At 38.2% G+C, this 23818-nt stretch overlaps 1 protein-coding gene across 6 annotated transcripts in view; it reads left to right on the top strand.

The window, feature by feature from the left end:
* The window catches only part of OSBPL1A (oxysterol binding protein like 1A), a 203308-nt gene that overhangs the window by 101026 nt on the left and 78464 nt on the right, over positions 1-23818 (top strand). For 4 of the 6 annotated variants that reach the window (XM_063076423.1, XM_063076422.1, XM_063076424.1 and 1 more), the window contains one exon: positions 19695-19857. The exons of 1 other annotated variant lie outside the window; for it this stretch is intronic. In XM_063076423.1, coding sequence (XP_062932493.1) covers positions 19695-19857 — 163 coding nt within the window. Of the gene's footprint in view, positions 1-1593; positions 1641-19694; positions 19858-23818 lie in introns of those variants that run through there. One more of the 6 variants, XM_063076428.1, reaches the window with a different exon arrangement.

The following is a 23818-nucleotide window of genomic DNA, read 5'->3' as shown; positions in this document are numbered from 1 at the left end:
ATATCTCACGATGGTACCAAGACTGTAACCTGCCTGTGATTGTGTTTATCTTGTTCCTTACCATATTCCCAGCATAGGATACAGTGCCTGGTTTATAGGCTGATGAATTTTGAATGAGTTATATAGGCAGGCATAAGTTTTTTTCATTTTGACTTCAGAATGTTAAGAATGTAACCCTTGTACATTTTTAAAATAATGATTTATTGTGGATTTGATATCTATTATTTTATGTAGAAATTTTTCCCTGACTTATTCAGTAGGTATTTACAGAATGTTTACCTTGTCAGACTGCTAGACCAGTCTGTCTTCATTAAACTTAGAGTTTACTACAGGAGCCAGATGACTAATAGATTTTTACAGAAGGTTCAACATACCCGGAACAGCAGAAAAAGGATGAATTCTAGCAAATCATTCATTAAGACTGGAACAGAGCGGGAAGGATAAGGAGAAAGTCAAGTCTAAATGAACAGAAGCAGGGTCTTTTTGAAGGACTTTGTAAAATATGCTTACAGAGTTTGAAACTTATCTTGGACAGTTAGGATCACTGAAAGATTTTAGTCAGGGAAAAGATTTAATCAGATTTGCTTCTTATGAGAAGGATTAGAGAAGGATAGGCCTGAAAGCAGGACATCCAGGTGCAGGAATTCAAGGGAGATAATCAGGGCATGAACCAAGTTAGTGCCTATGGAAAAGAAAGCAACATACAGAGCAGAGAGTACATTAAAAAAAAAAAAAAGAAAAGAAAAAAGTAAGTAGGAGCCGACAATAGATTGAATGTGGGGAGTGAAGGAGAAGGTGGTGTCACAGATGGCTTCCAGGTTTGTGGCATAAGTCACTAGACAGGTGACAACTAAGGTAGGGAATAAAGGGAGTGTGGGAAGATTTTGGATGTGATGACATCCAAGTAAGGTCATCCTTACTTGTCTGATAAAATTTTAGCAATCATTAGTATTGGGAGTCACCTAATAAACGTTGTAATTGAGGCCAAAGGACTGTATAATTTCACCTAGGAGAAGAATAGCTTGAAAAAGTCACAGGATTAAATACTCAAATTGAAAAGGCAAATGGAAGAAAGAGAGCTGGTAGAAAGCACTAGAAAAGCAGCCATAGAGGCAGGAGAAACTACTGAACAGGGGAGATCAAGGGAGACAAGCATTCCAAGAGGTGCAGATAAGAACTCAAACATGTCCATTTGATTTGGTAGCCAGGTGGTCACTGGAGTCTTTGGCATAGGAAGAAGCCAGATTGCATTGAGCAGAGGAGTAGATAGGAAGTGAGAAATAGAAGTAGTAAAGATAGACTGTGTAGTGGATTGAACTATGTCCCCCCAAAACTCATTGAAGCTTGAATTGTGTGCCCAAGTTTTATGTATTAGAAACTTAGCACCCACTGTGACTGTTAAGAGGGTGGGAAATTCTATTATGGTAATTGAAAGATGGAGCCTTGAAGAGGTGATTAGATTGTAGGACCATGCAGAAGTGAATGGATTAAAAATGGTGGTCGGGGGCGTGGTTGTGAGGGTTTTATAAGAAGAGGACAGTCTGTCTGTCTCTCTCTGCTTCCACCATCTTACAGTGTGAGACCCCTGGGTGACTGTCACCACTCGCAGATGGATTTTGGACTTCCCAGCCTCAGAGAGTGTAAGCAATAAATTTTGTTTTCTTTATAAATCCCCCAGTTCCATGTATTTTGTTATAAGCAACAGAAATAGACTAATACAGAAAATTGGTACCAGAGAAGTGGGGTGTTATAACAAATACTTGAAAATGTGGAAACAGCTTTGGAACTGGGTGTTGAGGAGAGGCTTGAGGAATTTGGAGGAAAAGGCTAAAAAAGGCATACATGCTGGTGAAAGTTTAGAAGGAAAGAAAACCAGAGAAAATTTGGAATGTTTTAGAGGCTGGTTAAATGGTGGTCAGAGGTGTGGTTCTGAGGGCTTTGAAAGGAGAGTGCATGAGAAGTGCTCTCTGCTTCCACCATCTGCAACGTGAGACCCCTGGGTCACTGTCACCACCACCAGATGGACTTTGGACTTCCCAGCCTCAGAAACTGTAAGCTATAAGTTTCATTTTCTTACAAATTACCCAGTTCCAGGTATTTTGTTATAAGCAACAGAAATGGACTAATACAAACTGATTCAGTCTCTGTAGACATTCATAATCTGTGAGTAATTAATGATTTTGTTTCTTTATTCCAATCCTTATGCCTTTCATTTCTTTTTCTTATTCTTAATGTACTGGTTAGGGCCTTCAAGGCAGCATTGAATAGACAGTGGGAATTCGTGTTCATCCCTGATTTTTATTTGGTTTGTTTTTAGTTTTGGCGGTTGGCCAGGATGGAAATCCTAACCCTTGACCTTGGTGTTACAATACCGTGCTCTAATCAACTGAGCTAACTGGCCAGCCCTTATCCCTGATCTTTACAAAAGGCGTGCTTCTAACTTCTCATGATTCACTCTTAAGAATGACATTTAATGAGTACCATTTACCAGATTAATGAAGTTCCTTTTCATTCTTTTATCACTGATTTTTTTTTTTTATCATGAAAGCGGTTTTGAATTTTCTCAAATGTTGTTTCTACATCTGTTAAGAGGATCATACAGTTTTTTGACTTGACCTAGTAAATTATATTTTTAGACTTTTTCAAGTGATAGTTGTCTTTGTGTACCTGGAATAAACCTAATTTGGTCATGATGTATTATCTTTTATGTTCTTGATTTGGTTTCTTTTGGATTTTAGCATCTATGTTTATGAATGAGAGAGCCTTGTAATTTTCTTTTTTCTCTTTTGTTCTGTCATTAGAGTGTAGTATCAAGGCTATCCTGGCCTCATAAAATGAGTTTGGGAGTATTCCCTCTTTGGCTGTTCTGGAAAAGTTTTTATAAAATTGAAATGATCTGTTCCTTGAAAATTAGCAGAACATTCTTATAAAACTATCTGATTTTGAGTGAGGTTTCGGTTTGTTTTAAATAACTGGTTAGATATATTTAATGATTATAGAACTATTTTACTTTTCTACTTCTTTTTGGGTCAGTTTTGACAAGTTAAATATTTTTAGGAATTCTTTCTAGTTTTTTGAAATTTATTATAAAGTTGTTCATAATATTCTTTTATTGTCTTTTAATTTATGGTGAGCCTGTAATTATATATTCCTTTTCCTAGTCTTTTTCCATTTTCTTTTTTCTAATGTTTATTTGGATATCTCTGAATAAGTTTCTGTGTCTTCAAATGAATCTCTCGCCAGTAAATCTCATTAAAGCTTTATTTACATTTATTATGCTCTGTCCCTTGAAAGTAGATAATTTGTTCAAACTTTGTTCCTTTCCAGATTTCAAGTTGTACATTTCTTAGTTCCAGTATTTTGTAATTTAGCAAATATATCACTGCTAGCTTTATGCATTACTTTGATCGTCTTACAGACTCTATAATGTATTTTTGCAGACTCCATCTTTTCAGACCGAAGACTGCTAATGTGTGTAGGCTGCGTACTGCCCTCCTAATATTTAAAACACCTGAAACTTACAGGAGTTTTTGTTGACTTCCCATTCTTTGTCTTACCTGCTTCTTCTGTTTCCACTGCTTGGCACTTCTCTTCGTCCTTCCTCCCACCTTGCTGCTCACCTTCTGACGCTTTCTATTCACCCCTTCTGTTCTATACTTTGCGTGGTGGAAGAAGAAGGATCACCACTCCCTTGTCCCCTTGCTCCACTTATTTCCCTCTCTCCCTCATTTTCTGCCCCCCTGTACTTTGAGGGTTTTTCTCCATCATCTGCTCAACGTATCCCATCTTGATACGTTTCCTTCTCTTTCTTCTCTTTTCCTTCTCTTCAGAACCTTGACCCCAGCACCAAAGAGGGAAAAGCCAGTATAACCTGGATCTCATTTCCTTTGGATACTCAAAGGTTCACCACTATTCACCATGTGATCTTTGCTGTTCCTTATGTAGTCCAACTGAAGACAAAGCAAGGCAGGGTATAGGGAAGGCCTAGGAAGAAAGCATAGATGGTAGAACATGAACCTGCTATTATTTGAAGTGCTGAGGCATGAGTTTCAGTAGCAGGAATCCTTTTCTTGCTTTTTGACTCTGGGCAACTTATTCCAAGGCTCATATTCTTTCTGTGTAACACAGAATTATTAACACAGACCCTTTCTCTCTACTTCACAGGTTGCTGTGAGACTCACATGAGATAGGCATGAACCCATCAATTTTATAAAAGATAGTCTTTCCATGTTTTATTCTCAGGAAAATATCTTAAAAGGTATTTGCGTATAAATTAGGGACACAAATGGAGTGCAGGTGGTTTGTGGCATGGTGTGTTAGATGAGCAAAACCCTGACGGGAAGCAGCAGGTGGTGATAGGAATGACAAGAAGCACGGGAGTTGTGCCCAGTGGGTAAGAGAGATTCAGAGAGACGTCTGCCCTCTGGCAGAGGGGAACCCATGACCTTCCAGGCTGCAGACATGGACACATCACCAGGTGTGCTGGCTGGATGCTGTGCTTTAGTGATGCCATCTGTTCCTTTACCTGGTTATTATTGATGCTGGGCCTTTTTGAGCTTACATAAGTTTCTTTGAGGGAGATTTGTTCTTGTTATTCTGGGTTCTCAGTAGCTGAATTAGAAATGATATTTTGTGAGTATAATTCTTAGTATGATTTTTTACTTGTGATGGGAATGATTTAATATTGAATATTTTCTTTATTTTTGTTATTTTGTATTATGGATAAGTTGTTTAAAATCCCAAGGCCATAGAACCAATCTTAGATTGTACAGTATCTGGTCTGGTGGTTTTCAAAGATTTTTTGTGGGTGGAGGTAGATGAACATACCAGTCCATAAGACAGGTAAAAGTGAAAGCACCCCCTCATCCACTAAGGCACCTCCATAGAACACAATTTGAAAATGATTGACCGATTGTCCTTTATTTTACAGAGGAGGAAACTAGGACCTGTAGAGACGGTTGTTTACTTGCCCAAGTTTATGTAGCTAGTATGGGGCAAAATTTAGAGCTGAATTTAGGATTCTGCCTCCAAATTTAGTGCTGAAGAACAACCCAACTATATCCTGTATGGCTTGAATTAGGAAAATTCATCCATTAGAGAAGACACTCCACCTTTTTTCAAAGTTGATGTGGTCATCTATATAAGCTAATTTCTCAATTTGACAAAAGGGTACCAAATTAAGAAATAAGGTAAGAATACATGCAAGAATATTGAAACGTCTTCAGATTTTGCACAGAATATTTATATTTCTGGTCTTCAACAGGAAATTTCTGTTCATCTTTCTGTGAAAATTTTGCTTATCAGAAGTCACATGGTAGATTTAAAAAATTCATCCATTTCTCTAGATAATTCTAAATTTTATCCTAAGGTTAAACTAGACTGTTAGAATGCTATAGCTGGACTTTATTTTTGACTTTCACAACAATGGCTCTCATTGAGTTATAAGTTGGGGTTATGTGCTCAATTTCTATTGAGCAGCATTAAAAAAATTTATTTCTAATGACATTATTATTTTGCCCTCTAATACTCTTATTCCTCTATATATTACCCTGGTTGAGAAATTAGAGCTAAGGGCAAAGAGGGAGTTTGTTTTCCCTAAAGAACTGGTATTTTTTTTTTTTTCCTTGTGGACAATTAAAAGGGCATAATTGATTGTATTTCTGTTTCTGTTTTGGCCTTAAGAGAATTCCGAGTCAGATTTATGGTTCGTCCGTAGTATCTGCATAGGCTCCATCACTTGCAGTCCTACAACAGCGCCATACCAGAAATTGTCCTGTGTTTTCATAGCCTCACAGTTTGACAGTCACTGGATACAACGAAACAATGGTTTTTCTTTATTTCTCAAACTGTGCATAAGTTGCTGTGCTCGAAGTGTGGCGAAGGTACGAAGGCCCCACTCTCCTCTGTCCTCTCTTTTCCCTTCTTTTAGCTGAAGAACAACTCCACCAAGCAGAGATGCGCCTTGAGATTTTCATGGACTTAAGACTTGGTTTATGTTTATATATCTTTATTCTACTTTCATATTTGTTATCTTTCTGCACTTTAGATTAGATACCAAATGTTGACTTGCTATTTTAGTTTGAAGGATCATTACTTAATTGAAAAGAATTTTATCTTTTCTCCAGTGTTAGCACAGGAAAATGAAAGTGAAGACATGTTTGAATCTCCGCAGGGATAAAGTATAAGACAAGAAAATTGATATACTTGAGGGAAGTAAAGCCTCCCTTCACTTGTACTGGGAACTAATAAAGTAGAATATGTTAGTCAAAACCGGAAAATGATTAACCTGACCATTAAAATTGAACAGGGAATTTAACATATTCTGTATTGAAGTTATTCTCACTTGATCTTTAGCCATAGTTAGGAGTAAAAATTTCTATAAACTTTGAAGTTAAGGAAAACTTTAAAAATAACATTGGAACTTGGGGAAAATTTAGCCACAAAATTATAAAAGGAATCTTAGATGTCATTTAGTTTTCCTTCACTTGCAGGAATCCTCTCCACAGCTTCTGCCAGACACAGATGGTCATTTTATGCTCCATGTAAACACTTCCATTGATGGACAGGTAGTCTGTATACTCCAGTGGTTAACAGCGTGGTGCCTGAGTCATACACACCTGTGTTTGAGTACAGGCTCTGTCACTTACTAGCTGTGTCACCCTAGGCAGATCATGTAATCCCTCCAAGCTTGAGTTTTCTCATTGGTGATAATACTTCCCTCCCAGGGTTGTAGGTGGTGAGGATTGTATGAGTTTAGCCTAACCCTTGTCTTAGGGTAAACGTACGTAGATGTTAGCTCCTGCTGCTCTTACTGCTGTTACACAGGAATGATCTCTTCGGGCCACCCATTCCACTGTAGGAAAACTATAAATATTAGAAAGTTCAACCTTACATTAAGGCAAAATTTTATCCCTCCCACTCCCCCGCTGCTTTTTAAAAAAAAATTCTTGGTTCCAGGCCTGTGCTCTACAGCATCACAGAAAAACATGTTTCCTCTCTGGTGACAGTTCTTCAGCTATTTGAAGCAACTAGTAAATTCTTCTTTTCCCCAGGCCAGACATCTCCAAGTTCCTTCAGTGTTTCTCTGTGTCAGGCTTTCCAGATCCTTCCTTTTCTTATTCTTCACTGATCTCTCGGGTTTTTTCTTAAAACGTGTCATCCAGAAACAAGTCTAGTGTCCCACACGAAGTTTGCGTGCAGAGCACGTCACCTGTGAGTTGGCTTTCCATCCTGCCACGGGAGCCTCGGGTGCTGCCGTGGCCCACAGCGCCCGTGGTGGGCCCCGCCGCCCTGCTCTCAGGCCTCCTCTTTGCTTGGCTCTCACCCGCCCGACTGTGTTCTGAGGTCAGTGGCCTCCTGTTGTCCCGCAGCCGGTGAGCCCATCCCTTCGTCACCATCCCTACCTCAGAACTTTGCTGCTCCTCGGCCTGGGGCGTTCTTCTCACTGAGCCTGACCCTCTCCCTCCGCTTTCTCAGCCTTTAACCCAGTGGCCCTTCTCTGACCATCCTGTGGAGGATTACATTTCCATCTCCCCGGACTCCCTTTCCCCATACCAGCTTCGTTTTTGTCTTTAGTATCTTCCACCATCTAGCACACTAGATACTTTACTAGTTTACCTTGTTTCTTTCCCCACAGTAGGCTATGATTTCAGCGAGTGCAGCGATTTTTGTCTGTTTTATTCACTGCAGACTTCTTGAGCTTGGCATGGCATGTGAAGAGCACAATGGAATGGAATGATTGGCTCTTTGTTGCTTAGACGTTGCCTAATACTGGGCTTGAAAGGGCAGTTGGGCACGAGTTGACAGTTATTGGTCAATTTTTTTTTTTTCTTTTGAGAAAAATCAGAAGAAAATTTAAGTCCACATGAAGAAGGGAAAATAAGAAGCCATGTTCACTGTTTTAGGACTTTGGGAGTTTTCAAATCACTTTGGTTGTTTAATAAATTAATGTTATTTTATGTATAATTTTACTTGCTCATAAATTTTTTGTTTTGGAAAAATAAATGTAAGTTTTAAAAACAAGAATATTTGCTCTTTGAATTTATATTAACAGAGCTTCCAAAGTAGTGGGCTTAAGATAAATGATATTTAAACTCTAAGAGTGTTCAGAGCCCCAAACCAGGTGCTTCGTCTCTCCAGTGTGCCATGAAAATACTTGTGGAAACAGAATAAAATACCAAATTCTGTGAAAGCAGAGTTATTATCTTCCTGGGCTTAATAATATTCATATATACAGAAAGTTGTTTTCAGAGACAGAGCTTTTGAGGGCATTTAAAACGTGGAGTTGGAAATGATGTTGTAGCCCATTCAGTGGCTTAGTCCTCAGCCATAAAATGGAAGAAACTACTTATATTTGCAACAACATGGATGAATGTGGAAAACATTACACTGAGTGAAAGAAGGCAGACACAAAAGAATATATCCTGCGTGATTCCGTTTATGTAAAGTTCAAAAACAGATCTAATCCATGATTATAGAAATCAGAGCAGTGGTTGCCTGGGCTGGGAGGTGGAGAGAAGGGAGAGAGTGACTGTAAAGGGGCACACGAGAATTTGAGGGTAAGAGGTAATAAAAATGTTCTGTATCTTGGTAGTGGTGCTAGTTACATGGGTATATATTTGTAAAAATTTATTCAACTATACGCCTAAAATGGATGTGTTGTATATAACTTCAGTAAAGTTCATTTAAAAAATTCAAGTTGCTGTGGTGTTTTTTCTGTTACATGTAACTTTTTCTACTTATTTTCATCAGCAGGGCTGTCAACTACAGAGCTTCTGAATAACTTCTGAAAACACACTTTTAGATTATGGTTAAAATTCTCTGCTTTTAAAAATAAGTATTCACCTATTGTATACCTCTAGAAAAGAAATTTATTTCAAGGATGTTTAAAATATGCAAATCTGTGGTGATTATGTAAGAGTAAGCTATTTTTAGGTAGAAGCTTTGCAACCATAATGAGACCAGGAGTATGCTTAACAGATACTCAGATTGGGTTCTTATACTAGACATCTGAGAAAGTCATGTGTTCTGCGCTGTTTGAGTACCTTGCAGACGCTGTTTTGCATTGGATGCATTGCAAATTTGATGCAAAAATTTGGTGTAAACATCGATTCCTAAATAGACATATTTAAAAATATTTTGCTAATTATAAAATGATGGGAGATAAATGGAAGATACATGGGAGTATACAGAATGCTGTTTTCTGTAAAATATAAAAAAGAATATAAAACCAGAACCCAACAACCACAGGCAAGCTTTTGGTATGTCTTAGTTTATTCATATTGGTGTGCAAATACGCAAATACAATGTACATTGCTGTTTAATATCCTACATTGTTATCAGTGATATCAGAGTATTTTTCTTTGTCATACCTATTCTTTGAGGATATTTTTAAGACTGCGTAAGAAATGTAGTATAGTTTTAACTCCCACTGTCAATATATGGTCGGTCTTTTTACTGTGCCCTTCTTATTGTTAAACGATATTTTTTACAGCTTTATTGAGTTATAATTGATGGACAACAGACTGCACCTATTTAAAGTGCAGTTTAATGAGTTTTGGCATATGCTTACACTAGTGAAGCCATCACCACAATCAAGATACTTCTGTTCCTTCCAAAAGTTCTTCCTGCCTCTTTGTAATACCTCTTGTTATATCTCCCACCTCTGTCCTCAGGCAGCTATTCATCAGCCTTGTTTCATTAGAGATTAGTAGGAGTTTCTAGAATTTTATGTAAATGGAATCATTTAGTATGTACTCTTTTGGGGGGAAGGAAGGGTCTGGCTTCTTTAACTTAGCATAGTTATGTTGAGATTCATCTGTGTTGTTGCGTATATCAATAGTTCACTCCATTTTATTGCTGAATAGTATTACAGCTGTATCACAATTTATCCATTCACCTGTTGGTGGACATTTAGTTGTTTCCAGTTTTTGGCTGTTACAAATAAAGCTGTGAATTTTTGTGTGCATGTATTTATGTGGACATAATCTTTCATTTCTCCTAGGTAAATACCTGGCAGTAGAATGGTCAGGTCATATGATAATTGTATATTTGTGGAGTTTTTTTAGTTTTAAAACAAATTTTTTTTTTCTTTCTTCAAAAAATTGAGGTAGAATTTGCATAACATAAAATTAACTCTTTTGGCATATTGTTTAATGACATTTAGTACATTCACAATCCCTGTCTACTTCCCAAAACATTTTCATCAACCCAAAAGTTCCCAGAAGGGAACTTTGTACCTGTTAAGCAGTCACTCCCCATCTCTCACTCTGTCCCCAGTCCCTGAAAACTACTAATCTGTCTCTATGGATTCACCTGTTTTGGATATTTCGGTATAAATGGAATTATGCAATATGTGGGCTTTTGTGTCTGGCTTTTTCACTTATATTGTTTTTGAGGTTCGTGTGTATTGTAGCATGTGTCAGTACTTTGTTTTTATGGCTGAGTAGTTCTCTCTTGCATGTATATACCACATTTATTCATTCATTTATGGACATTTGGGTTGTTTCTACCTTTTGGCTCTGGTGAATAGTGCTGCTCTGCATATTTGAACATTGGTTTTCAATTCTTTTGGGTATATACCTAAGAGGAGAATTTCTGGGTCCTGTGGTAGTTCTGTGTTTAACAGTTTGAAGAACGACCAAACTCTTTTCCACAGTGGCTGCGACATTTGACATTCCCATCAGCAGTAGACAAAGGTTCCAATTTCTCCACATCCTTCCGAACACTTATTTCCTTTTTTTTTTTTTTAATTGTAGCCATTCTAGTGGGCATGAAGTGGTATTTCATTGTGGTTACGATTTGCATTCGCCTGATGACTAAAGATGTTGAACATCTTTTCATGTGCTTGTTGGCCTTTTGTTTATCTTCTTTGGAGAAATGTCTGTTTGAGTTTGAGTCCTTTGCCCATTTTTGTACATATACTAGACCCTTATGAGATATATGATTTCCAAATGTTTTCTCCCATTCTGTAGATTGTCTTTTTACTTTGTTGATAGCATTCTTTGCACCAAAGCTTATAATGCAGTGTATATTTTTTAAATAAACTGAACAACTTCTAAATCGGTAGTTTTTATCCGAGAGTCACATCAGAATAGTCTGTGGTGCTTTATAAAAACATTACACGTATTAGTGTTAGTATTAGCATTTAACAGGCAAAAATTGCCAAACCAAATAGCATTAGCTTAAATTAGTTAGAGATTTCTTTTCCTTTCACTTTAAAGAACATGGGAGGCTGGCAGTCTGGGCCTGGTGTGGCAGTTTCAGGTGTTAGGGACTGTTTCAAGTATCAAATTCTAGTCAGCAGGAGAGAGGAAGTGGCAGAAAAAGGAGTGTACCCTTCCTTTTAAGTAGATTTAGTAAATTCTGCACAATACTTCCACTCTTTTTGGCCAGAACTTAGTCATATGTCCATAGCTGCAGAGTACTGTGAAATATAATCTTTTAGCCGGAGGGCAATGTAGCCAGGTAATAAAATGAGGTTCTTACTAAGGAAAAAGGGGTCAGTAGGTATTGGGAGAAATTAATCTCTGTCACAATACACAGGCTCATTCATTCTTGGAAATCCTGAGTAAGTAGGATTGGGCTAGAACTAGGCTGTCTACACCCCCCCCACAGACACACTCCACTGCCCCCCACCCACCCACACACACCCACACCCATCCCTTATCGCTGATCCTGATAGGATCATGGTTGGGAACCTCAGCTCTACGCCAGGTTTTTAACAGGGCAGAGCTACTAGTGCTTGGAATGAGAAACCAGTTTCCTGGAGGGCATGGATTCAGCCTGGTTTCTAATCTACGTAACGAATTTGTCATTTTACAGTGACATGATCCCTGACTGGGGATCTAAGGGATTGTTTTAGTGAATGCTGTGCTGTAGTCCAGGTAACTCTGTCCCCCTCCCTCCTTTACCTTGTCCACAGTCTAGTAGCTCCTATTCAAAAAGAAAGCAGGTGAGACCCTCTGCTTTTAAGACTCATGATCATGAGTTTCTATCAGCATTGTTACTAGGCCATGTAGTTATTGGAAACTCCATGGGTTGGAAAGCTTGTGGAATTTGGCATTAAAAGATCTTGGTGACCTTTGGCAACTTACTTACAGTTTTTGATCTTTAGTTTATACACATATATATCCCTCATAGGGTTGTTATGAGGATTTAATGAACTAGTAGTATGTAAAAGTGCTTTTTAAACTGTAAAAGGCTGTGTATATACCTTAGGAGTGGTAGAAATAGAAATATTCCTGTGCAAGCAGAACCATGTTTTATACAAACGCTCATGAAATTGTCACTTTTTTTTTTTTTTTGCTAGATAATCTCACGTACTGAAGTTAAGAATAATAAGATTTGGAGACAGTTTTGCTGAAGGCCCTGCACTTAAGTTGTATCTTTCTTGGTAAATTTGGAAATGCCTATTAATACTGGTTAAAGAGATCTTATTAAGAAAAGCTGTTTTACATTGCTTCATTTCCTTTTCTACCTCTCCTGTTACTGTATACCTTAATATTCATTCACTTAAAAATATTTTTTGAACACTAACCTTTGAGCATGTTCCTAGTACCAATCCAGGTACTAGTGATACAATCATGAGCAAATATTTAATGGAAAGAAGATATGATTTAAAAATAGACTTTCAAAAATTACAGCATCTTTATTATTGAATAGGTTGATTTAGAATCTTATCATTTTTATGTATCCATTGCTGGTTTATTACATTACTTTGGAATATGTTTGCAGGGTGTTTAATATCTACCACTGTGTGGCAGTTTAACCTTCTGTTCTATAATGTACATAATGATACATAAAAGCCTTTTGAAATTTTCAGTACATTATTGAAAATTATTCAATACATAATTGAAAAGTGCATAGTGCTTTTAGGAATATAAACCTGTAAGTGCTACTTCTGGATTGTAAAATGTACATAGTGATGGAAATTTTAAATTATTGTAGAAGTTCCTTATCTGAGTGTTATAATCAGTGTCAAGTGGTTCAACTTTGTAATTGAAGATCAAATTATTATGAGATCTTATTTGTATCAATTATTTTAAATGCCAGAGCCATTAACAAAGCAGTGGAATAAATGTGTATTGAATCCACTATTGGTAGCATACTGTGGGTGTGAACGCTGCTTTTGTCTCAGAAGACATGTAGCTCTTCTCTACTTTTTTGAAGATATGTAAAAACTAAACTTATTTGTTTTATTATTTGTATATAGCACTATTCTCCCACTGGTTTTATTTTTATGGGAGGTTATTTTTAAATCGTTCTGATAAAAATAAGTATCAAATATTCTGGGTTTATATTGATTCTTCCAAGTATCATTATCATCTTCATTTTAAAATCCCTCACTTATTTATCAGCTATTTGGTTTTTTCCCCCCTAAGTGCCTGTTTATCGGGCTCTGCAGGAGATATAAGGTTATCCCCAAATTCTACCTTGATTTAAATGCCCGAAGATACATTTTGGAAGTAATTGACTTAACAGGTTATTAGCAGAAACTTGAGTTTAACAAGCTCCATTGAGGTCATTTTACTTTCAGCATGTCAATAAATCAGCAACCAGGTACATCCTTGTTTCTTTCCAGTGGTGGATGGAGCCTGAATGTAGAGAGGTGCAGAGGTACATAATTCTGAATGGGGTTTTCCTTTTCTTTTGGCTTGACCCAAACTGAAGAAAATGGCAATGCCTGTAAGAAAGGGATATTTTTTAAATGGTGCCAGAAGCCAGTCACAATTGGCTGGCTGTAAGCAAAGGGAAAATGCTTGAAAGCCACCATATGTTGGGTTGACCAGGTTAACATGAGTGAGGCAGTGTAGGGTCTTGGGACTCATTTCATCTTTAGTCTCAGGGTGAACTTTTGTGTTATGTAAAATGTCAAGAGACTAGAGGCTTCTTACTACATCACATGCTGGGACCAACAGGTTGATGACCTCTTTGTCTGTTTCCTGTTCTCTGTATTCCTTGCATGCACTGAGACAACGGAAGCAATTAGAAGAAAACTTCGTTTCACATACCCACCTATCTGAATCTGTGCAAACACATACTGCCTTTTCTCCTGCTCCTCATAATGAACAGTCTGAGCCCTTAGCAAAGGCCAACTGTACACTTTTGGATTAGATCCCATCCCTTTTTCCAAACTCAAGAACATCATTCCAGCAATTTTCCTCTCTCATTCCTACATTATTAATTTCCTTCTCTCTGTTGAACCTTTCCTATAATGGAAAAGGTTGGATTGTCTTGCATAATAAAATCTTACTGACCCCCATAACCCCTTCCAGCAATTGCCCCAATTTTCTCCTTCCCTTTTGAGCAAAACTTCTTAAGAATGGGCTATGTTCTCATCTCTCATCTCTCGACCCACTCCAGTCAGATCTTTGCCTCTAGCATCCTCTCAATACAACGCTGAAAGTGCCCTTGTCAAGTTCACCCTGGATGTTCACATCACCAAATCCAGTGGTCTTTTCTTAGCTCTCATATTATTTGATCTGTTATCAGTGTTTGATAGTTAATCACTTTGTCCTCCTTGAAATAACTCTTTGAGGCTTCCAGGATACTACACACCCCTGATTTTCCTTTTGCCTCTCTGTCCTCTCTTCTTTTTTGATTTCCTTTGCTGGTTCTTTCTCATCTCTTCTACTAGGGTTCAGTGTCTGGATTTCTTCTTCTTTCTATCTCACTTTCTCCCTTAGTGATCCTATCAAGTCTTATGATTTAAAATATGATTTCCATCCTGGACCTCTTCTTTCTTGAATCCCTGATTTGATATCTAATTGCCTACTTGACATCTACACTTGGATGTCGGATAGCGTCTCACACTTACCATATATGAAGCTGACTTCCTGATTGTCCCTGTTCCTCCTGCGGTCTTTCCCATGTTAGGTAATGATCACTCTCTTTTTCAGGCTAAAACTATGGAGTTATCCTTGATTCCTCTTCTCTCCTACATCACATAGTCAGTCTGTCAGCAAGCCACTTAGGCCTTCCCTCAAAACAGATCCAGAGTCTGATCACTTATCAACACTTCCATTGCTATTACCCACCTTATTCCAAATTGATACAGTAGCCTCTTAAAGGATCTTTTTATTATATTCTTGACCTCCCCCCAGGTCTCTTCTTTGGCATAATTGCCAGGGGGATCATATTAAAACATAAATCAAATAATGGTACTCCTGCCCCTCCAGTGGCTTCCCGTTTCACTCCTCATCAAAGCCAGAATTCTCATGTGGCTGTAAGCTCTGTGCAGTCCCCGCCCCGTCCCTGCAGTCTTCACGTCATCTCAGTTTCTTCTATCAGACAGTGCTGCCTTGGTCCCTGAGGCAGATTTATTCTAATTCTCAATCCATTCCTAAGTATTTATTCTTAATTGAGTGTTATTGTTTAGTGGAGGAAGAACTGAAAAAAAGGGTTTCGCAAACATATGGAAATTTTTTACATTTGAAAAAGCAGTGATGATCGATGGCAGAGAAGAAGGATATTAGAGCCAACGGAAACCCTGAAATTTGATGTATGCAAAGGTGCTTAGTAGATCTATAAAACAAAGCAAGCATATACTGTCCTTTCATAAGGATGTATTTCCATACTTGATCAAGCCTTAAACATGGGGTCAAAGCTTAATTTCTCTGGACCCTGAGAGTGTGATCCAGCCTGGTTGTGGATTTGGAGGTAACATGGGCCATTTGCATTCACGTGGGAGCTCTGTCCTCCTCCACCTTGTTGGTGTAGTAATTGGCCTTGTGGGCAGAAGAGCTCTTATCACCTTCAGTGATCAGACCCACACTTTTTAACAGCTGTATGGCCTTAGCAGTGAGTCACCTAAAGGACGTATCTTGAAACAAGTTTTTGAAATGAGAATATTGTTGGTCCTATAACAACAGAAATAAATGTCACCGTTGTTCCTTAATTGAGAGATAAAACTAGATAAGTTTCTAATTCAAGATCTAATATTTCAGTCTCAAGCTAATACGTTCTTTGTTATTGTTGCCACACATGCAATAACAAGAAACGAGTGAAGCTGTTGCTGTTGAATTGACCAGAGTGTGGCTAGTTGAAAGAGCTACACCAGATTGACCATCAAGGCCAAAATTTCACCTATTTTATAATTGATAATTGCATAGTGTTCTGTGAATACTAATCACTGTTTCCCCATTTAGTGATGTGCCTTTGCCATATTTAATTATTATCTCTGCCTCATTTAACCTCTGTGAAACATAGGTAAATAGCAGGACACTGTATAGGATGAGAGACTAGATAAAATGTGTTTGAGCTGGCTAGCACATGCCTGTTTTTAAAACTCTGGATTCTTTTGCTGGCATCCATTCACTTTGGAAGTATTCACTGTGAATTTCATCTTTTAGCATGAAATAAAGTAAAAATGAAAGACTGTCATGTTGAAGTGGTTTGAGGAGACAGACTACTGGAAAGACTTAGTTTTTATTAGTCTTTAAGGGGCTACAGACACAGAGCAATGTGTATGTTTACTGTTAAATATGTAGTGGTTCAGTCCTTAAATTTTTCCTAATAAAAAGTTTAACATTTGTTTTCAAGTGAGATTATATGTTGATCTGTGTTGTGGGAAAGTCATAGGGCTGAGGGTATATATTTTATATGTGACTTTGAAAGATAAAATGTCAGTCTTATTCTGGGTATGTTCTAATGTAATTATAAGCACATATGTTAGGGTCCACTAGTTCTGTGAAGGAAGTTTTTTATTCTTTTAATAATAACTAGGATAACTATTACAGTTTGAGAATTTTAAAAAACCTGGTAATCAATAAGCATGTGTTGATACATAATATAAATGAAGCAAATTGCAAAGTGGTATTGCACAAAAGGTACTGTTTCTGTTACAGCATAGTTTCCTAAATCAGCAAATGAGAATTTGGACACATAGTTTAACAGTAAAGTGAGTATTTTATGAAGTTATACTCTGTATATCAGCAGTTCTGCACTGTTTTTTACATGTAGGATTTCCCCATGTGTTTCTGAAATGTTGAGATTGTACACGATTTGGGATTACATTGTTTCAGCGATCCTTTCAACTGACTAAGAAGTATTAATGGCAGCTAAGTATGCTCTTAGATGCTTTCCTAAAGCAAGGAGAGAGCTCATTGCTAGCGCAGTTTCTGCGCTGGGTAATTACTGTCTCATGTATATCATTTACACGATGGGAGAAATTGCCATTGTGTGGGTAGTTTCATAGTAAGGTTATCTTCAGTGTAGAAAATCCCATTAGGCTTCAAACTAAGAAAAGTGTTCTCAAATCAATTGAAAGATAGAAACAAGGTAAGAAATAGAACATGGTTAGAGCCTCTTCCTCTCTTGCTTTCCAACCCTCCACTCTTTCTCTCAGGAACAAGTGAGAACAGATGTAGATGTGGCAGGAGGGAAGGAATGCTTATTTTAGATGGGTAAAGGATAAATTGCATTTTGTATAAGATTTTGTTGGGGGGACTGGATATTTGGGGGCCTTAATCATTTATTTTGCCACATGGCTGCGATCTAGATGAATTTAGGTGTTAAAATATATGTTTGTTAAATAAAAGGGATAATTTGGTGGTTCTTATATTTAAAGGTACAGTGTTAACAGCACATTTGCATTTTGATTTTTGAAAAGCTAAAAAGATAAAGCTAAAGAGAGGGTAGGCAGTGGTGAAAGAATTTGGATCTTGCAGTGTTGTTTTTGGAATATACAGATTTAACAGTGCTGATAGATATCATCTCCATTCAAAGAAAGGATCATATTGGACATTGTGCTTAATTGTCCTTGGTTACAGATAAATGAGTTGTTTAACCCACCAGATGGAGGATGGACAGCCTTTTATTTTTATTAATTTGACTGCCACCGTAGTACGAGTATTTCTTCCTCTGGAGATACAACAGATTATAGGAACATTCACAGGTGTTTTTCAGTTTCCTAAAAATTGTAATTATATAAATATTTAATTTTGTTTCAGTTTTACATGTCTTCTCTGCTCATTATTGCTTACCATTTATTGCTATTTTATTCATTATCACAGCTCTAATAATAATAATAATCTCCATGCTGTAATGATAAACATGAAGGTGCCTGCGGACTTGAACTGTTCTCAAGATAATAAAGGTTTAACCCTGTTTATGCTATGAACTTAGCATTTCAGTAAAACTGTATCTTAGGTTGTGTCCAAGACTCTTGGAGTTTTGTACCTGATGTGCAGCCATCTGGAACTCAGGGCCACAGAGGGCTCTGGAGTCAGAATGGAGAAAGAGAAGCGTCATCCTTGGGGGCAGTGGGGAGGGGGCGATTGGGAGTGGCAGGAGTGAAAGGGTTGGCTCAGCAGGGCAGGCAGTGCAGACATGAACAAGTTCTGCTGCTCCCAAGAGCCAGAGGTGGGAAGCTTGACCTGGAAGAGGTTCTGGAGGCACCCCCCAAGGCTCTTCACACTGTCCGCATAGTGCCTGGGTTTGGACCTTGAGTGGACCTCAGGGAGAAGAGGGAGAGGCAGGCAGGGCTCCTAGTCCACACCCAGCAACACCTGGCCCTTCTGCTTTCTAAAACATCGAGTTTATATGTTGTGATCTTATTTGAGAAATAGGTTCTGTTGCTAACGTGAAAAAGTTTGAAGGCCACTGTGTTGAAGACTACCGATTAGATTATTAGGTGATGGTAGAACCCTCTTATAGGAGAGAAAAACAAGGAATAAGAGACTTCTGAGGATACACAGTTGCTACCAGTGGATCCCAGCTTTTCTGGCTCCTGTATACAGTGCCTTGTTGGCTCTAGAAATCCTGTAAGATTAAGGCATAATATTGATTTCTGAGGTCCTGATGCGAGAATAGATGAAACTTTTGTACCAAATCCAGTACATGCAATTATATGGGGATCAGGTTACTGGAATTTTAGAGCGTTTAAGCCATCTGCAAAGGTTTGGATGTTCCTGAATCAGATAGGAGACACTTCAAGGTTGAAAAATCAAACCAGGTTTTGCCTTTTCTGTAGAGAGAGAGAGAGAGAGAGAGAGAGAGAGAGAGAGAGAGTGTGTGTGTGTGTGTGTGTGTGTGTGTACTAAATTAACAGTAAAATATGGAACTGAAACCAAAATTAGAATTGAAAAGGGGAAATTTAAATGTTTATAGTCATTACCGAGCAATTTGTTTCCTTTCATTTAATATACCAACTATTTTGGCACATTATATCTTATGCTTTGATATGGTACACATTTAGTATTTAGAATGGTTTTAATTCTTTATTTTGTTTTAAAAATTTGCCAAAACTGGTTTCTTAATTTTGTGATTAATGTTAAGAAAGAAGTATTCTCTATTTAAAAAAATTGTTTTATATTATTTCTGAATTAACTAAGTGTTTTTATACAGGCTACTTCAGAAAGTTTAGGGAAAGATTTTTGTGTTGTCTTTTAATTCCATTTTTCCATGAACTTTTTGAAGTACTCTCCTACTAGTATCCTGATCATTTGAGCTGAATTTGTTTGCTAATTCTTAATCTATTTTCATTAGCTAAGCTGTTGTGAGAAAAGGCCCCATGGGAAGAACAAAATTAGCTTAGTAGATTTGCTCATTCATCCATGTGTATGTAACACAGCTGTTTTCATTTCTGATGTTGCACTTGAACTAGATCAAAAGCAAATAATTCTCACATCCTCTGAGTAAGTCTGTGTCTCCTGTCACTCTGAAGTCTTTTTTATATATCTGTTTTCTTCTAGGTGAGGAATTTTAAATTGGAACAGGAGCAAGAAAAAAACAAAATTTTGTCAGAAGCCCTGGAGACTCTAGCCACTGAACATCATGAATTAGAGCAGTCTCTGGTTAAAGGATCCCCACCTCTCAGCATCCTTAGTGAGGATGAGTTCTATGATGCGCTGTCAGGTAACTCCAGAATCCTTCCATCTGTGTTGTTGGTGATTTAGAGTCCACCACCTGAATGTCATCTTAAAGTGGATGTCACCTTGAGTTTCCCAGAATAAACAGAGATGTATCAGTGTAGCTCTTCAGGCTACTTATTTTTTGTGTCTTGTGGTTAAGGCAGGAGCCTGAAAGTTTGGAATGAAATTCACCGGAGTCTGCCTGTATCAGGTGTATGCTATGCTAGGATTATAGTGCTGTTAAAACTGCACACATTTGATTTATTCCTTTATTAAGTGACCATTTATTGAATATCTCCTGCCAGGTGCTATCACACATTCTGAGGAGAGAGATGGACAATTTCTGTCCTCAGACAGGTGTTGGAGTAAAGGATGCAGATAAGTAACACCTGGTTACAGCACTGTATGATAAGCGCCAAAGTAGAGGTGAGACCCCTGGTAACTGCAGCAGAGAAAAGGAAATGCTTAACTTTGCTTCAGAAAAACACACTGAAGGACAGTGTGACATACCTGCAGCAAGCATGGACTCCCCAGCTGCTGTCGCAAAACAGCTCTGTGACCCGGGGAAAGTTCCATAACCTCTCTGGTGCTCAGTTTACATATAGTTAAAATTGGCTAATTATAGGATCCATTTCAGCAGGTTGTGTAAGGATTAAATGAGTTCAAATAGTTTAATTAGTGCTTAGAACAGTGCCTGGGGCATACTCAGTACTAAAAAATGGGAGATGTATGTGGAGAGTTGAGGGTGACTTGGGAAGGATGCTAAGTAGTTTGACTTTTAAGGAATTTACTTTAGAATTTTTGAGGTGGGGGAGGGGAAGGTGAAGGGAACATGGAAGGAGTGGTTGGAGATCAGAGAGACTGAGAAAAATTAATTATTTTATGGAAGGAAATTAAATGATTATGTAATAGGTGAACATGTGCCATTACTGGGTTTCAGAAGACCTGACCAAGGAAGCAGGAAACCTTGGTGTACAGGACATGAAGGATCAAATTCACAGTAGGAAATGCAAGAGAGGAAGCATGGTGCCAGGTGGTAGAAATGAGAACCAAAGATTCAGTGAAGGAAGTTAAAGAAAATGGTCTGATAATGTAGCACAGGAAAAGTGATGTGGGTGGAATATAGACTTCTGGAGAGAAGAAACATTATATAAGTAGGAACATTTTCAGTAGAGGTGTGATAGAGCTAGAAGAAGGGGAAAAAGTAATTTTAATAGCCAGATTTGGGAATAATTAGAGAAAGATTATAATGATGGTGTTATTGATTAAGTATGGGATTTGTGAAAAGAGTGACTCATACTGGAAAGAGGAAGTCAAGGTAGGATTTGAAAGCGGTGGAATGAGTGACAGGTAAAGGAAGTTTTTAACATAACTGAGGGAGGGAAGAAGGGAAGATGTGTGACATTTAAGACTGCTGACATTTACTGCACATTGACCCTGTGCTTTGTTGTCTCGTGTGTTCCTTCTCTGTGAAAGGAAAAGTCCAAAAATGAAAATTGCCAGAAGGATTATAGGACAAATACATAGAGGTCTGAATATAAAACAGCCCAGATACTTCAGCTGCTCATCTTCTATGTTCTTTAAAAAAATTTCTTTTCCATTTTCATTTAAAACTACTTGTTATAAACAATATAAAAATATACACAGAACTCACTGAAGGCTGGCCAGTGAGCTCAGTTGATTAGAGCATGGTACTGATAACACCAAGGTTCAGGGTTAGATCCCTATACCAGCTAGCTGCAAAAACAAAAACAGGAAACCAGTGAAATTCACCCTTTACCCCCTTATCCTAATTAATCATTCACTCTTCCTCAGAGATTCTTATTAACAGCCTGATAGACTCTCTTCCAGAAATTTTAAAGTAGTCACATGTATATAGGTGCTTGTATACATATTTAAAGTATTTATTTTTGTAATCGTGAATAGAAGTAACTGTATAATTGTTCTGGACCTGCTTTTCCATGTAACAACTTGTCTTGGAAATCATTCCATTCAGTATTACAGCTCTAGCTCATTCTTTTTAAAGGTTGCATTAAAAAGTCCATGATACAATTGTACCACAATTTCCTTAGTCATTCTCTCTCTCTCTTTTTTCTTTTTTTGGTGGCTGGCCAGTACAGGCATTGAACCCCAGATCTTGGTGTTATTAGCACCATGCTCTAACAAACTGAGTTAACTGGCCAGCCCCAATCACTGTTGTCTTGATAGACATTTAGCAGCTACTGTTGTCTTTCTGCTGCTCAGTCATATTTTAACACTCATCTCTATAGTCATCTCCTCTGGGAGGAGGAAATAAAAAGAACTACCGTCCCTAGGTCAGGATTGGCAGGCAAATTTTATCTCAAGTACCAATTCAGATTGATTTGTGATATCTGCTCCTTTATGGATTGCTGTGTTGAGAACGATCCTGGTTGAGTCCAAGTGCCTAGGCTAATCGGCACATTCTGCCATGGCCATAGGAAATGAAGGGAGAGACCCAGGCCAGGCATGAGCTCCTCCTGGCTTTGGATGGCCCGCCTGACTTTTGTTATATTGCCTGAACATAGTAGCCTTTCCATGGTCACTCCTACTATTTCCTACTACAAATCTTGAGAAACATTTGGTACAATGTAGAAACTGCATTAAAATCAAGAGTAAGATGCCCTCATTTCAAATTGTGACCTGCTGTTGATCTAGCCACATAATTCATTGAGTTCATAAAAGCCATCAAAATTGGGAACGACTTCATCTTCCCACTGCGGTGTGTCTACACATTGGCCTCAATTCCTACTTCCTCTGTCACCTCTGTTACAGAAGAGGAAATGTCTCCCTTTAAGGCCATCCCTTTCTCATTTATTGTGGTATGCATCTCCTGTGCCTTCTCAAGGAGACTTTTGTTTAGTTATTGATTTCTTCACCTACATTTTCAATACCTAAAACTTTAAATTCTAACTTAAAATTTCTGTATTAGTTTGCTATTGCTTGTATAACAAATTTCTACAAACTTAGTGGCTTAAACAGTGCAGGTTTGTTCTCTTATAGTTCTGGAGGTTAGAAGTCCTAAAGTCAAGGTATCGGCAGGGCTGTGTTCCTTCAAAAGGCTCTAGGAGAGAATCTGTTTGCTTGCCTTTTCTGGCTTCCAGAGACTCACTTGCATTCCTTGAGTCAAGGCCCAATCTTCCATCTTCAAAGCCAGCAATACGACATCTTCCAGTCTCTCTGGCTCTGAACCTCCTCCCTCCCTTCTAAGAGGACCCTTGTGATTACATTGGTCCCACCCAGATAACACAGGATAATCTCCCCATCTCAAGATTTTTAACTTAATCACATCTGCACAGTCCCTTTTGCATTGTATGGTGACATATTCGCAGGTTCCAGAGATTAGGATATGAACGTCTTTGGGGAGCCATTATTTTGACCACCACAGTCCCCAGATTTGTATCTTCAACCCTGATCTCTTGACCAGCTTGATACATAAAAAGTGAATTCTTGGGTTGGCCAGTTAGCTCAGTTGGTTAGAGTGTGGTGGTGTTATAACACCCTGGTCAAGGGTTCGAATCCCTGTCCTGGCTGATGCTGGAGGGGTCTGGGGAGGACTGATAGTCGGCCATAACTCCACCCCATCCTTTTACCAGGTTCTTGACTCTGCCACAGGAAAGAATTCAAGAGCAGAGTCACAGCAGAAAGTGAGGACAGGCTTAATGTAATGAATAAGAGATACGTATTCCACAGAGAAATTATGGCCTAGCTCTAGAGACTGAGCAGGGCCCACACCAAATCTAATATAAAAGTAAGAAATACACACTTAAAGTTTAGTACAGAGTGCAGGCTGGCTCAAGAGAGTGAGCAGCTGCTTGCTGAAAGTAAGCTTGATACAAAAGAAAGAAATACACGCTCCACAGATAGCACAGGCAGGCTCTAGGAGAGTGAGCAACAACCCTGCCTTTTGCCAAGATTCAGTTTTTATAGTTATGCTACCTAATACA

The sequence above is a fragment of the Cynocephalus volans genome, chromosome 13 (assembly GCF_027409185.1).
Source record: "Cynocephalus volans isolate mCynVol1 chromosome 13, mCynVol1.pri, whole genome shotgun sequence".
In the NCBI taxonomy this organism is placed as follows: domain Eukaryota; kingdom Metazoa; phylum Chordata; class Mammalia; order Dermoptera; family Cynocephalidae; genus Cynocephalus; species Cynocephalus volans.
This window is presented reverse-complemented; position numbering and strand designations above follow the sequence as displayed.